General features: G+C 45.0%; 1 protein-coding gene across 5 annotated transcripts in view; it reads left to right on the forward strand.

Moving 5' to 3' along the window:
• Positions 1-15,110, forward strand: part of PAX5 (paired box 5) — a 137,530-nt gene that overhangs the window by 67,309 nt on the left and 55,111 nt on the right. For all 5 annotated transcript variants that reach the window (XM_071455113.1, XM_071455115.1, XM_071455116.1 and 2 more), the window contains one exon: positions 5,937-6,066. In XM_071455113.1, the coding sequence (XP_071311214.1) occupies positions 5,937-6,066 (130 nt within the window). The remainder of the gene's footprint in view (positions 1-5,936; positions 6,067-15,110) is intronic.

Raw genomic sequence — 15,110 nt, forward strand, 5'->3', positions numbered from 1 at the left:
TGGATTTGGGCTAAAATGAAGCACAGCTGTTAACTTTTTATAAACATATATGTTTTGTGAAAGGGAGGTTCAGAAATACCCACTTTAAACTTAGGGAAAAGGGTTGAAACCAAACTTCCACATTCTGTGAGGCAGCACTGAGCTCAATGTGGCTGAAAACAAAGAGAAGCTAGGGTTTGGTCCCAGTTAGACATGTAAATAACATTTGTTCCAAAGTAGGATTGGGTTTGGTGTCAGCAGTGCTCAGTGCAGGGAATATCATGTAAATTATTAAATGGGGTGGTGGTTGGAAGGCAGCAGTGGTGAGACTTTGATGTATAGGTTTCCAGGAACCTTTCCCACCCATATCTTGGGTGGCTGAGTAGGAGGGCATTAGGCTGGGTTTTCCATTCCCATGAAATTCCAGGCAGAGCAGCAGTGGTGCCTGCAGCTGCAAGCGCTGCTGGGTTTCTGAAAGCCTGGGGAGATTAATTACAGCTGCTTTGGATTAAACTCTTCGAACCATATCTAACATTACAAATTTTTTCCCTTTGTCAGACTGCTGTGTGGGTTTCTGTGGACAGCCTGCCTGGCATGTGCCACTTTTGCCTCTATTTATTAATTAATTTAAAAATATTAAGATGTGATAACTTGGAGATATTTGTTGTGAGGTCTGGCTTGCTGCTGCCATCAGGGATACCAGGGGGTGTGGTGGATGTGATTTGGGGGACAACATTGTGCCTTTCAGGGACCTCAGTGTTTTCTTTGGCAATGAAGGCTCTTGACACACCACCTCTGTCAGGAAGGAAGGCAGAGCACATGGTCAGTGAGGAGGCAGACTAAGCCCTGAAACCCCAAGCTGGCACCTTGCACTGATGGTCTCAGCTCCTGTTGAGCTGCTGCTGCTGCTGCATCCTGAGCAGCGCCGTGGGCCTGGGGGCAGCTGTGCCAGCGGCAGGAGAACACAGAAGGTATTATTTCATGCCTGCCTGATGTTCTGATTTGGAATATATAGCAGATGCAAAAAAGCAACATGTGCAAGTCCCAGTGGACCCCAGCTGGCTCATTTTAATGGCCATTTGCCCTGTGCAGCAGACAGCTCTTCTCTGTCTTTGCTTGGTGCAGTCTCTTCAGCAGCATTGTGAGGTCTGTGCCCCACAAAAGGGATGAGGTGAAAAAGGGATACATTTGTCTCACACCTTATGGGTTGCAGCACTGCTGCAGGGCTCATTCCAGCCTTGTAGCTCCCTGAGATTCCCACATTGGTACCTAAAAACCAGGCTGTTTCAGGGAGCAGCCTTGTTCCCTGCTGGGTGTCCATCTTTTCCTGACACTTTAGGATAAAATCCCAGATAAATATCAAAGAAACAATTTCTGTACACAGAGGGTAGGTTGACTTTTCGGTGTGTTACATTCATTCATCTTCACCAAAAATAGTGCAGGGCGAAGCTGGTTGTGATCTGCCTCTCTGCTTTACTGTAGTGCAGCAGGTTTGAAAACAGTGAGGAAACTCTCCTGCACCCTTTTTCGTACCATTTGCCTATCACAATCATCACTCCAAGGGATTAATAGTGAGAAATAAAGCTTTTGTAACGGAGGTAGATTCAAAACTTTAGTTAGAGCAGAAACCTTCCTGTTTGCACTTTGCAGAGATGTCTAATGCGGAGGGACTGTGCAGACCCTGCTGCTGCAAGAGAGCTTGTGCTGCTGCTAACAGGCACACAGAGATTACTCCTCTCCTCCCCACTGCAGCCACTCCCCCCAGCTCCGTCCGCCAGAGCCGAGCCAGAGCAGAGTAGGATAAGGCAGGGGAACACACAAGATGTGGTCTTGCCCCTCCTTTCAGTTTGTCCTTCTCAGTCTCTCTTTTATATATACCTCGTTTCACATGTCTGTGTTTTCTCTCCTCCATGCTATGGCAGTGGTGCTCCATGCTGATGAGACAGTGCGTGGTACAACCGCAGGCAGTCATTTTTCAGGTAATTTCTAGGGTAATGAACACCCGTCTCTTGCTTTTTCACCTACCAAGCAGAAGGTCAGGCTTGCTGGCTGCACAAGGAGGGATCCCTGGCCATGATGGTCATTCTGGGCTGTTTCTCACCAGCAGCAGTGAGAGCACACTAGTGCAGGAGCCAAATCAGAGATCCCTTCTGCTGCTCCCACTCCAATTAGCTGGAGAAGCTCTTGGGAAGGTCAGCAGAAGGGTTCAGCAGAGGGGTCTCAGTGAGGCCACGGGGTGAGGGGCTGCTCCATGAGTGCTGCCTTTCCCTGGGGTTTCCTTTCCTCTCCGGATGGGATGCCTGAAAGGAAGAGATCTGCCTGGGGGGAATGGGAAGAGGGGTCACCACTGTACCCCTCATGAATGGTTCAACACCAAACACCGTGACTCCACAGTGTTAGAGAGGTTTTTGCTTTTTCAGGGGGTTCTAGAGTTTCCTGTAGACAGTACCCATAGTGTGGTTTTAGGGTGAAGGCTCCTCTGCTCTGCAGTCCTGATGCCCCACTCCTTGGGGGCCAGAAGATGCCTCTGCTGACCATCACCTCTCTGCAGTGCCTTGCTGTTGGCAGCACTGTTTCCTTTTCTGCCCACAGGCAAGTGCTGGTCACTGCCACTCTGCCAGCCCAGTGCTGGCCCTGACCCTCCTGCTTTGAGGTGCAAACTATAACTGCAGAGGTGGATGTGATGTGATGGGGTTGCTCTTCCACTGGGAATGCATGATGAGAGGGGAGTCAGCAATCAGAAGGGCTGCCCGTCAGCCTGCACTTCTGCCTCAGTGCTGGAAGCAGTGGTCAGTGCTTGCTCCTTGTGGCTGTTAATGTTCAGCTGATGATCATTCCAATAAAGGATCTAGGCACAGCAAAGTAGTTGGGAAATCCCTTAAAACCAGAAAATCCCTTAAAATCCCTCTATTCTTACCTCTGGGAAAAGTTGCTGTGCCATGGCAAAAGACATGCAGCTCCCATCTGCATGAAGTTATTTGGACCAAAAGCAGGAAAGGACCCCAAATCTCCATTTTGCACATCTTCAGCTCATTCCTACCACAGTGCTGCTTGTCTATGGGCTCTTCATCCACATTGTGCTGAGCAACTGTAGTGCTTCCAGTCCCTCCTGCAGATGTTCCATGGTTTGGGACTGTGCCACTGTATACTGCACCAACTCACTATGGTGCAGTGACATGGAAGAGCACAGGCCACCTGTGTTGTGACTTCTGCCAGGTTATGCTACACTCTGGTAGCTGCTTGGTTGACACTAGAAATGGTCACTTTCTCCAACCTCAGAGAGCTACTCATGACTCATTTGCATGGTGCTTCCAGGTCTTTCCAGGTTAAAAGTCTTAACTCTGGTCCCATTTCTCCCAGGGTCAGTTCCTTGGACTCTTGAAGGGAAGCAAGCTATGGAGTTATGTATTCCTGTGTCTGAGAATTGCAGTTGAGGGCTTAGGCTGGTTCCAGTTGGGTTTGTAGTTTGGGATGTGCACGTCCTTCCTCAGCCCCCTCATGTGACCCCACCCACGGCAAGGGTCCCATTCCAGCTAGATGCTTCCTCCCAAACTACATGTGTGCAAGTCTCACTTTGTAATTGGGAAACCACATTCACTCTCTGCCTCTTGGGAGGGTTGGATCTTCCTCGTGGGAGGATCCAAAGGGATTTTCTAGTCTTCATATGGTGTGGTTATGGCTTTCATAGAGCAACATAGGTGAATTCAGGTATCCCTCCCCAGGGATTTGTGTGTGCTCTTCTAGAGATACCAGAAATTCCAAACATCAGCACATAAGGACAGGTTTTTCCTCTGCTGTGCTGCCAGCCCATCCATGCTTGTGCTTCCCCAGTTGCTTGGGATGTCTCTGCAGAGCTATTGTTTCTCTAATGTTTTGCCTGATTAGGGTTTTGGGGAAAGAAAAAAATCTAGCAGTGCCTCCATATGTGCATGTACCCTGCATAGGGGAGAGGTGGGGTTAGAGACTCAGGAAAACATGGAATAGTGTGGGAAGGCTGAGAAATCCATTATAGTGGTGTGCTGAATGAGAAGAAGGAGCTTTGATTACACTTGCAGGAAGAAGGAAGGCTGGGGCCATTATCATTGTCCTCTGCAGAGGAGGGAGGTTCCCAGGGCTGTCCTCTCCCAGGAGCAGAAGTGGGGATGAGTCAGAGGTGTGGGAGTCTTTGAAGCAGTGATGGTAGACAAAACGGCCTAGCTGAATGATGGCAAGGCAAAAGTGAGGGCACAGAGGGTGTTGGAGGAGGCATGAGCTGAAAGAACTGAGGAACAGTACAACTTTAATGCAAAGGTTATGTAGAGGAACAGTACAACTTTAATGCAAAGGTTATGTAGGCTCCTAGGAGACAAGTCAGAGGACTCTGATGCATGGGCTGGGTGCAGGGCAAGGGTGGCCAGCAGCTAGTCCCTGGTAAAATGTATTTAGCTTGCTCATCTGCAAGAGGGATCCTTCAAGGTGACAGGCTGTACTCCTAACTCATGCAAATGGTGTCTGCAGAAAAAACATGTTTATTACACAGAACTGTTAATACAGGATTATCCATGTGAATGACCTTCTGTTTGAGTGAGACCTGAGCTACGGAGATACCAGCATGTATTCCTGGCTAAGGTACTGAGTTAATTGCAAGCACGAGATTATGTGCTGGGTTGTCAGAGAAACTTGTGGGAAGGAGGAAGATGTATTCACTCAGATCAGCTTTTGTTTCCTTAAAAAAAAGTTAACTTATTTTGATGTCACACCCCTGGAGCTGTACAAGGCCTGGTTGGATGGGGCCTTGAACAGCCTGGTCTAGGTCCCTGCATGGTAGAGGGCATGTATAATAAGTTGGTCTTTAAGGTACCTTCCAGTCCGAAACAGTCTGGGATTCTGTGTTTTTCTGAGTTTTGTTTTGGTTACTCCAAAAAACCCCCATGTGATCCTGGGTTCATCTGCATTTCTTCATCTCTGCACGGCTTCTGCATTGACTTAATCTTCAGGAGTTCATTAGAGACTGGCATTACAGTGGCTGCTCTTCAGTTTACCTGTTCCCACTGTAGTTTTTTATTTGAAGTCAATCTCCAGTTGATATGGGCATGACTGCTGTCTCACAAATAAGGGATTAAAACTTAAAGGGCAGATAGCAGGGAACAGAGAACTTTGAAAGAAAACTTCACAGATTCGTGGGAATGATCCTGACAGTAAGAAATCATTGAAAAAGGGCAAATGAAGATAAGCTTTCTTCCATATGCATATACATCCTTTAGATACATGCATTGGCCTCATTGACTATAAATGGAGACTTAAACAGGTTTATAGGATACAAACACTCTGATTTCTGAGATCTGTGCTTGCTTACCATAGCCTCTTTCAGGTAATGAGATTAGGAAATTATTTGGAAATGGCACAGTGTTCTTACTACAGTCAGGTGCTTTATTTTTAAATAACTTGGATTTAGAAACAGTTACCTACAAATGCATCCATTAAGTAAACTCTTTGTATATACATACCGTTTTCCTGTGTGCAAGAAATGCAACATTCCTAAGAAAAGGAAAATGGAAAACCTGTTCCCACCTTCTCATTAGTGCATGTCCCCTCAAGTGCCAGCCCTGAAATATGGAGAGTGTGGAAGTTAAGAGGCATGAACATTTTCCTAACAAGAAAGTAGCTTGCACTTGGCAGGTAATCTACAAATTTTCCTCTTTCAGGAAAGCCTTGTTACATATTAATGAGTTTGTCTTTGGTTTTATAAAGAAAACCTATTTTTGTGTTCTCTGAGAACACTGGTGATAAGCACAGACCCACTTATTGAACAGTTTGAATGTTGAAAAGCCCAGTGTAAATGAGCAGTGCCTTTAACACTGGCTTAACAAAGGATTTTTGAGTTCTGTATTGCATCTACTTTCTGTTGGCACAGGCAAAAAAAAGCTCTTGATTAGTGAATTTATTTCCACTAAAATGTCTTTTGTTTCTTTTTCCAGGCAACAGAATACTCAGCCATGGCCTCACTAGCTGGTGGATTGGATGACATGAAGGCCAATATAACCAGCCCTACTTCAGCAGATTTGGGAGCAAGTGTTCCTGGGCCTCAGTCCTATCCTATTGTCACAGGTAAATGATTTTCAAACACTGGTAAGTAGTGTGAATTGTCTGTACCTTCATATTGCATGATGAGGTCCTTTATGGAAGAATTGTGTCATATGTGGAGTAATTTGCTCAAAAAGTCTCTTTTCGAATGTGATTTCATAGGAGCTCTTGTTGAAAGAGAGCTGAATGGCTTGTGTAAATGGTTTGTGTATGTTTGTAGCTGACAGATGGAGCCTCCATCCCTCTTGTTCAGGAAAGGATGTGCCCCTCCACCCCAAAAGTACATCTTGAATACCACCGCATCACTGAAAAGCAGAATGCTTGCCTCTGCTTTTGGGCTTTGGAGCTATTTTTTTCATAAATGCACCTGGTATGTTTGACTGGATGGAGTTTTTATGACAGTTCAAACTAGCCTAAATTTTGGAAGCTCATTTTATACCATTTCTGAATTGTACCCGTGCACTAAAGTTGAGCATTTAAATGAAAACCAAAGGCTGTTTGCTCAAGGAATGCCAAATCATCTGCATTTATTCAGCAGCTGTAGAGCAAGAGTTAAGGAACAGCTAGGGTCTCATAAATGCTTTGGTCACCTATTTATTTGGGACTGACCCCATTGCTTGCAAGGAAATTGGCCAAATGGTAAGCTAATTATTAAATTGTATCCCAAATTAGTTGTGCAAGTCAGAAAAAAGGAGGGCTTTTAAAATTTAAGGCTCTGTGTTTCATAGGAATGTTAGCTCAGTGTGTTACTTCTATGTCTAATTGGTGCAAATTTCATTGGATTTTCTCTGTTTTGACAAAGATTGGATGTAATGCTTTATTTTGTAGCTACTGTGGAAGATTATACTGTTTTTTATAAAGTATTACTATGTCTTTAATGCCTTAAAATCTCATCCAGCAGAGGAGAAGTTTTGAAAACAAGTGTTGTTACAAAGTTGTTTTAACTCAGTAAAGTATCAGTCTTCAGCTTTTCTTGACAAAGTTTAGGAGAATTCAGAAGAGATTGGAGAGTGAAAGAAATACATGTGTACCTTGAAGGGGGATGGGAGAGACTTCTTTCAATATCTGTCTGGTTCTGAATGGGTGGTTTGAGTGTTGGACTCATAGATAAGAAATGTGTCTAGGCATGGATGGATGGATGGATGGATGGATGGATGGATGGATGGACAGAAAGAGGGACTTCTGGAGGTGTGTGGCTTGTAAGATGTAAGGAGATATAGCATTGACACAAATATATCTATATGCCCATCAGGGGTCTGTGCTGGAACCAGTGTTATCTAACATATTCATCAGTGACACAGACAGAGGGACCATGGGCACCCTCAGCAGATTTGCAGGTGACACCAGGCTGAGAGTGCCATGACACCCCCGAAAGACAGAGCCATCCAAGAGGGACTTGGAAAATTCCTAGAAGTGGCCGATGGGAATCTCAAAAAGGCCAGATGCTGATGCTGCACCTGGGTTGGGGCTACTTCCAGGATTGATCCAGCCAGAGGACAAACAGACTCAGAGCAGCCCTGGGAGGAGGGCTTGGGGTGCTGGTGGGTGAGAGCTGTCCCTGCCCTGGCCGTGTATGCTGGCAGCCAGAAATGCCCTGTGCTGGCCTGACCCCCAGTGTGGGCAGCAGGGCAGGCAGGGGCCATTCTGCCCCTCTGCCCTGCTCAGGTGAGACCCCACCTGCAGAGCTGCCTCCAGCCCTCAGGCCCAGCACAGGGAGGATGTGGAGCTGCTGCAGCCGGGCCAGAGGAGGCATCCTGTTTGATCAGAGGGCTGGAACACCTCTGCTATGAGGAAAGGCTGACAGAGCTGGAATTTTTCAGGCTGGAGAAAGGAAGGCTTTGGGGTGACCTAACTATAGCCTCTGTCATCTTCTAAGGGACTGCTCATCCAGGATTTACACCTGGCCAAAATGAGGTTCAGCCAAAAGCTGTTTTGGCTGGTAGTTCTTTCTTTACCGTGGTTTAAGCACTTCTTATATGTCTCACATTGCTACTTAGAGTGTTGAGAGCTGATTGATCACATTTGTTAGAGTAAAACCTATTACAGAGGTGATGCTGCAGAATTCAATATGGATTTCACAGAGGTTCTCCCTGTGATGTTACCGACACTTGAGCAAAGGTTCCAAATATTAAATTTGCTAGTTCTCCTCAAAAATATGGAGTGGGCTTTATGAACAGCAGGTTCTAGAAAAAAACCTGCCATTAGTCTTAAATATGCCAGAGTGACAGCTACAACAGAACACATTTTTCAAGACATTGGGTATTTATATCGTTAATTTGAAAGTGCTGTAGAGTTTTCTATCAACAGCATTCATAAAATGAAGATTTACATGAGCATATCAGGAGTCTTCTAAAACCTATGCCTTTTGATAGGTTTGTGGAGGAAATTGTCTATCTGCTATACTTTCATATTCTCTTTCTAATAGCCATAGGAATTGTTTTGTGCTGGTCATGCACTGGAAGCACCCAGAAATCCTCATCACAGTCTGGGCCTGTACTGTATGCCTGAGTCATGGTGCCTGCTCTGAGGCTTCCTGAGGAGCTGAAAGGGCTGTGCAGGCTGTCAGGAGCAGGAAGGATTCAGTAGCAAGCTATACTTTGTAATGTGCAAGGCATGTCCATTACAGTACACTTGCTGGTACATTTCCCACTGTAGTTCTGGACAGATTCCTCTATTTTCTTCTGTAATAGAAGTAATATTTTCAGTCACAACTCTTTACCCAGCCTGTTTCCTTTGTGGGACAGGGAATTTGGAAAAGGAGACACATTTCTTGACCCTATTTCCCTTGTAAGCATAAGGTGCATATTGCCATGGGACCTTAATCTGTGGTAGGTATCTCTGAAAATCAGGAGCTGGGAAATGGTGCACAACAGTGGTTATAAGTACTAGGCCCAACAAATGTCGGCAAGAACACCACCTATTCTGCCTTCTCAGAGCTTTTCTTGTGGTCTGTGGCCTGACCAAAGCTGTGGTAAAATCCAGTTATTGGTTTAGTGTTCTGTGGCTGGGATGGGCAGGGGATGATAGGCTATCAATAAGGTAACAATCTCTGGAGAAAGGTCAGCTTTGTGTCAGCCCCACTTCAGTGGTAATGCCCTTATTCATCAGAGAAATCCTGCCAGAACCACCTCCTGGTCCTTGCTCCCCTCAATTCAGAAGAGCCTAAGCCTTACAGATCTGTGATGGCATTTTCAATGTGAACTGCTCCTTACTGGAGGAGGAATGGCCAGCCTTACCTCTGGTCTTCTCTTGACATTCAGGAAGTTGCATTGCTTTTAATTTATTAGCGCTTTTTTGAGTGTTTCCACTCTTCCTTGTTTCATACAGGCTGTCCTGTGATGTATGTGAATAAACTCAGAGAATGAACTTGAAAGCCTTGGGGGCAACATATTTTAGTATGCTAGGCAGTGTGTTTTCCACTGTAAAAGTGAGGGTTAATTGGATAAAAGTCCAGCAAATATCCTAAGTCTGTGTTTGGTGCTATTATGCCTTGAGGTCGATCTCACTTCTGTGTTGACATTCCAGATTATAAACAATTTTGTAACAGCTTCAGTATAATGAGACCAAGAGCTGCTTAAAACACTGCCAAATGAGTTATGGTATCCAGAGCAGCATTGGTGGGAAACATCTCTTCTACCGGGAACTCTTCTGGTTGTGTGTGTGGAGCAGAGCTGTTAACACAACTGCTGATATTTCAACACAGAATGGGGCTATTGTAAGGCTGAAAAGTGGGTAAATAACTTAAAATATGAAAACCATGGGTTCGAGCCAGGAACACTTGTGTCTTTCTATAGCTGTATCTGCTGTTCAAGCTTAATCTTTATGAGAAGTTCTGAAGTAGTCTGGGGAACTTAGTCTCTTTCATGGTGTCAGTCTTAAATATGTAAGATTATAAAATAATTTATTGGAAATATGTCTGAGAACAGAACAATGATTACAGTTTTTCATTGCTCTTGTTACTAGGTTGTGGTGTGGATGGCAAAGCATTGTTGAGATTTAAGATGGAAAATTTAAGATTTAAAGCATTGTTGAGATTTAAGATTTAAGAAGATCCTCTGTGCAGTTGTTCGTGGAAAATGTAACATTTCTCTCTCTTAGCCAGCTGGCAGATCCAAACATGGGATAGATCTTGAAAATTAAAGGATTGCTTAAACGTTGACACTCATGCTAGTACTTGCTGCTAAGGAGAAATGTAGTCACAGCTCTCAGTACCATTTCATCCACCACCTCTGTTGTGCTGTGGATCACCAGCGAAATCTCTGATTAGAGAACCATTTGCTTTCTTTGCATTGTTTTTATGCCACATTATACAGTAAGTTTAAAAAAACCCTTCAGTCACTTCATGCTGCCACAGCCTCTCCATTTACAAGCCAATGACATAGACCCAGCACATTGCTGCTGTTGTCAGCAGTTTCCAAGCAGCAGTGATTGTTACTAATTATCTCCAGATGCATTTTTCCTGCTTTGACTTGCTGATTTCAGCATGGTTGGTGTCACTTTGAAAGGATAAAGCCACGTTAAACTGATATCTTTATATGGCTCTCCAAGGCTGCGCTGGGGGTGGATTGATGAACCCGCAGCAGCCTGGCTGTGTCCAGCAGCAGGGTCAGTATGTTCTTACAGAGCCAGGAGTGGCTGTTGACCAGGCTCACCTCACCCAGGGGCAGAGAAGCATCATTTACTGCACTGGGGTGTGATGGGAACGCTGTATCACTCCATTAAAAGAAGTGTCACAGGGCACAGTTTTGTCAGTGGGCTTTTTGTCTAGCAAATGATGGAGTAGAGGAGCCTGGTCTTCTTCCATGCTGGGACATCTCTATCACCCTTGGCTCACCTGCTCTTCCTCACATGCAGGGAGACCAAGACTCTGCCAAGTATGGACAAGTTATGTCTTATCTTCTGCATTCAAACTTGCAGCCACAGCTTCTAGTGTTAAGTTCCTTGCTTCTTTTTGTGGTCAGCCTTGTAGACAATGGCTCTGGAGAGCCAAATCCATGGACTTTGCTGCCTATTTTGTATGCACATCAAAAGGGTGAGAAAAAGAGAACAAGAGCAGGATCAGCATCAGTTTATTATTTGGAAGAGATGGAGAAGGAGAGACATTCCCAATGGCTGTCATCTCCATTACCTGCTCTGGCTTGCATTGCTGGACTCTGCCATTAGACATAGGTGATCCCAGATGTGAAGCTGAACTGAACATAGAGCAGACTCCTCCACCCCTGGGAAGATCAGCCTGACCTTTTCATTACTGTAGATGTATTCAACATCTTAGGTGTAGTACATTGTGCCAGGTAGTTAGTTATTCATGTGTGGCACAGATCTGTGGCTAGTGCAGGTAACAGGGATGTGTTTAGCAATCCATATTCCTGGAATAATGTTCTGTTTTTTTAGTTAGGGAAAACAGTTGCTAAAATGGGATAAATGCAGGACAAAAGACATTTCTTTCTACTGTTCTGTGGTGAAATGCAGTGCTCAGTTAGCCTCTCAGTGTGTTTTTCCTTAGGAGAGCTCAGTCTCATCTGCTCATTGAGTCTTCACGCTACTTTGTTTGTGCCATCATGATGTAACTGCAATTTATGAGCCATTGTTTTGCCAGCTTTTGTTGAATGGAAGGTATTATTTGTCCCTTCTGAATCTACGCGTGAGATGGTGGAACTGCATGAATTCTGATGCCTTCAGTAGGAGGAAAGAAGTCACTACTCTAAAATCCCAGGCTGAGCTCTTGCCAGGATTAAAGACTAATGTATTTCAGCACTTAGCTCAATGCAATCCAAAAGGACTTGTTTTTTTTAACAAGAAAACAAGTGGCAATAGGATGCAGATCACTTCCAGAAGAGTGGTAACAGATCATTCTCAGCCTGTGGATAGAGGATACATCTCTAGAAGCCAGGCTGGAGGGGTCTGGGGAAACCCCCTGACGCCACAGGCTAGAGTTTAGGTGTTGAGTTTGGACTCGACACCTACTTTTTTGCATAGCCAAGTTAGCTGGGCTGGGTGAACTCCAGAACTTCTTTCTAATCTCAGCTGCCCTGTGTTTCTGTGGTTGACTCTGTGGTTCCATGCTTCTGGGTAGAGCTGTGTGTCATTGCTTCTTTGGTGGGATTAGGCCCGGGGTGGCTGTGGGACAGCCTGCAGTCCATGTTACTAGGACCACTGGTACCTTCTGGGTCTGCCTCTACCAGCCTGGGCATGAAAATGGAGTAGGTGGGTAAGGAAGCTTTCTCATAATTTATTTTGCTTTTTGTACATGATTTTAAGGGAACATTTTAGAGATACCACAAAACATGGAAGGAAAATATGGAGGTTTTGCTTTCCATTGCTTCATTTTTGGGGGTGGTAGTTTTGAATCTTTGTATTCTTTTCCTTTTTTCAGTCAGAGAATCATTAATTTGGGAAAGGTCTCCAAGATCATCAAGTCCGACCACTAATCCAGTACTGCCAAGTCTATGATTAGCAATGTCTCCAAATGCCTACATGTCATTTAAATCCCTCCAGGGACATCACTGCTGTGGACAGCCTGTTTCAGTGCCTGACAGCCCTTTCAGTGCAGACAATTTCCCTGATGTCCAATCTAAGGTTCCCCCCTGGTGCAATTTGAGGCCATTTCATCTTCTCTTATTGCTTTCTAGTGACCAGGGAAAGGTACCAGCCTTCAAACTCCTTCCCTGGGATTCTTGACCTGGCTGAACCTCTCTGATGAAGATTGTAAGGGCTGTGTTCCTCTGGTAATGGCTGGGAGAGTGTAAGCAGAAGAGAGGACATTTGGGTTGTGTAAACATCTTGAAATGTGGCCTATTTCTTTTTATGGCTTTGGAAATTAGCTGTCTTAGGGGTACACAAGAAAAATTAAGAGTTCAGTCTTAAGAGTATGTTAAGAGGTGAGGTGTGCACATCCAGGTAGAATTGTTGTGGTGTGATGCCATGGTTTGCCTCAGATACCCCAGGTTTCTCCCTGAAGATTTCTTCCCCAGGTGTATCAGCCACCTCTCCTTTCCCTCCCTCACCCCTCCAGCACTGTCTGTCAATCCTGGCATTCCAGAAGGGCATTGAGTGATTGGCACAATTCAAAGATGCCCTCCACCCCTGGGGGGCATTGGGCCATCCAAGTGTCCTTTGTCCCTTTGTCCCTCCCCTCCTGGACCTGGCTGGTGGCTCCCTGCCCCTTCCCTGCCCCTCTCCCCGGGGTTAAAGGAGCAGCAACCACGGGCTCAGGGAGTTCTGTTGGAGCTGGTGCTGCATTCAGAGGCCTGAGGGCCAGAATAAAGCTCTGGATCCAAACCCTCCATCAGAACCGACTCCTTTCCTTCACCATCGCCTGAAAGCTTCTCCACCAAGGGAAACCTGAGCTCCTGCAAGCCTGGGCTTGTCTCCCAGTGCCCAGCTGCAGCATCCAGCTGGCCAAAGATGTCTCTGGGGTGAAACACCAACACCCAGCTGGCCAAAGGTGTCTCTGGGGTAAAACACCAACATCCAGCCAGTCAAAGGTGTCTCTGGGGTGAAACACCACACACCCAGCTGGCCAAAGGTGTCTCTGGGGTGAAACACCAACATCCAGCTGGCCAAAGGTGTCTCTGGGGTAAAACACCAACATCCAGCCAGTCAAAGGTGTCTCTGGGGTGAAACACCACACACCCAGCTGGCCAAAGGTGTCTCTGGGGTGAAACACCAACATCCAGCTGGCCAAAGGTGTCTCTGGGGTAAAACACCAACATCCAGCTGGCCAAAGGTGTCTCTGGGGTGAAACAGCACAGTGCCGCTGTTTGGTTCAGCAGCAAGGGCCAGACAAGCTCAGGCACGTCCCATCTGGCTATATTGGTAATTATTCCAATATATAGAATATTTAACCAGTCTGAATAGGTGAGGTGGAGTGTGGTCACAGACTGAACTCTTTGGCCAACAAAAGAAGGAAAGGCTGACTTTCTGTGCTGGGTCTTAGCTGGATTCTGGGTACTCACCCCACATCAGAACAAAGTCACAACCTCTTTCCAAGTTCCATTTCTCTTTAATTTTTAGTTTTGCTGTGCTTAAGACTAAAGTTTAACTCTGCTTTCTGATGTAGTGCTGGCAGGAGCCAAGGAAAGAATGCTTTTCCTCTGTCTCGAGCTGGATTTGATCTGCCTTTTATGGACCATTTTTGATGGGCATCTGAGACAACTATGTAATTTTTGTGTCCGGTTGAAACAATAATGTGACATTTAGGGGCAAAAAAAGCTCCGAATAGATGCCTTTGAGGAATACATATTGAAACAGAACTTTTCTTTCTTTCGTGAACACCTGATGTTTACAGTGAAGACTGCTATTATTTTAGAGGTGCAAAAGTGTGATACAGGGTTAGTAGTTCATTAACAAAAAGTAAAAATATGCCTTAATAATGATGGGGAAAGCATTATGAAATCTGCTTGTGGCAGTTCCTGGGGGAGAAAGGGGATGTTTATTTTAATTTGTACATTACTGTAGTCAAAAAGAATGAACCTAAGAATCTCCTATCTAGCTGATTCAGCAGTTGTAGGTTGTTTATTATCATGAATTCAGGTCTAAATCCAGATCTTGCTGACCACAATGAGAAACCTGGTTTCATTAGAAAACACTATTTGTCCAATAAACAAGTAGCAGTTACTACTTTGTATTTTAAGAGTGACTGGGACAAAAGTGTAGTAAAAAGATCTGTTGAGGAGGATGATAATTTCGGTGCCTTTGCAACTGGAAATGCCAAGGTCTGGAGAATAACAGTGTGGGAAAACATAAATTATCCTCTATCCTTTATACTCTGTCTTTTCTGAGAAGTAGAATTTCTGTGCAGAGATAACATAGATGTTTATAGAGATTTGAAGACCCTCTCTCAGACATTTTTGAGCTTCCTGTCTTGGGAGAGAGAAAAAAGCAGAGATCATAAAAGCACAGAGGAAATTCCCACTGTTGTGAAGTGTTACACAGGCCTGTTGATTTGTGAGGCTGGGAACAGCCCACAGACTTTTTGTCTCTGCTAAGATGAAAGCTAGCAGTCTATTTGTCCTTGTAGTGCCAGCATGGTGATGGAATAAATCTACTTTTTACATTTTAGCTGTGGA

Source organism: Agelaius tricolor, unplaced genomic scaffold (genome assembly GCF_023055355.1).
Source record: "Agelaius tricolor isolate 1412-34295 unplaced genomic scaffold, bAgeTri1.0.p SCAF_44, whole genome shotgun sequence".
NCBI lineage: Eukaryota > Metazoa > Chordata > Aves > Passeriformes > Icteridae > Agelaius > Agelaius tricolor.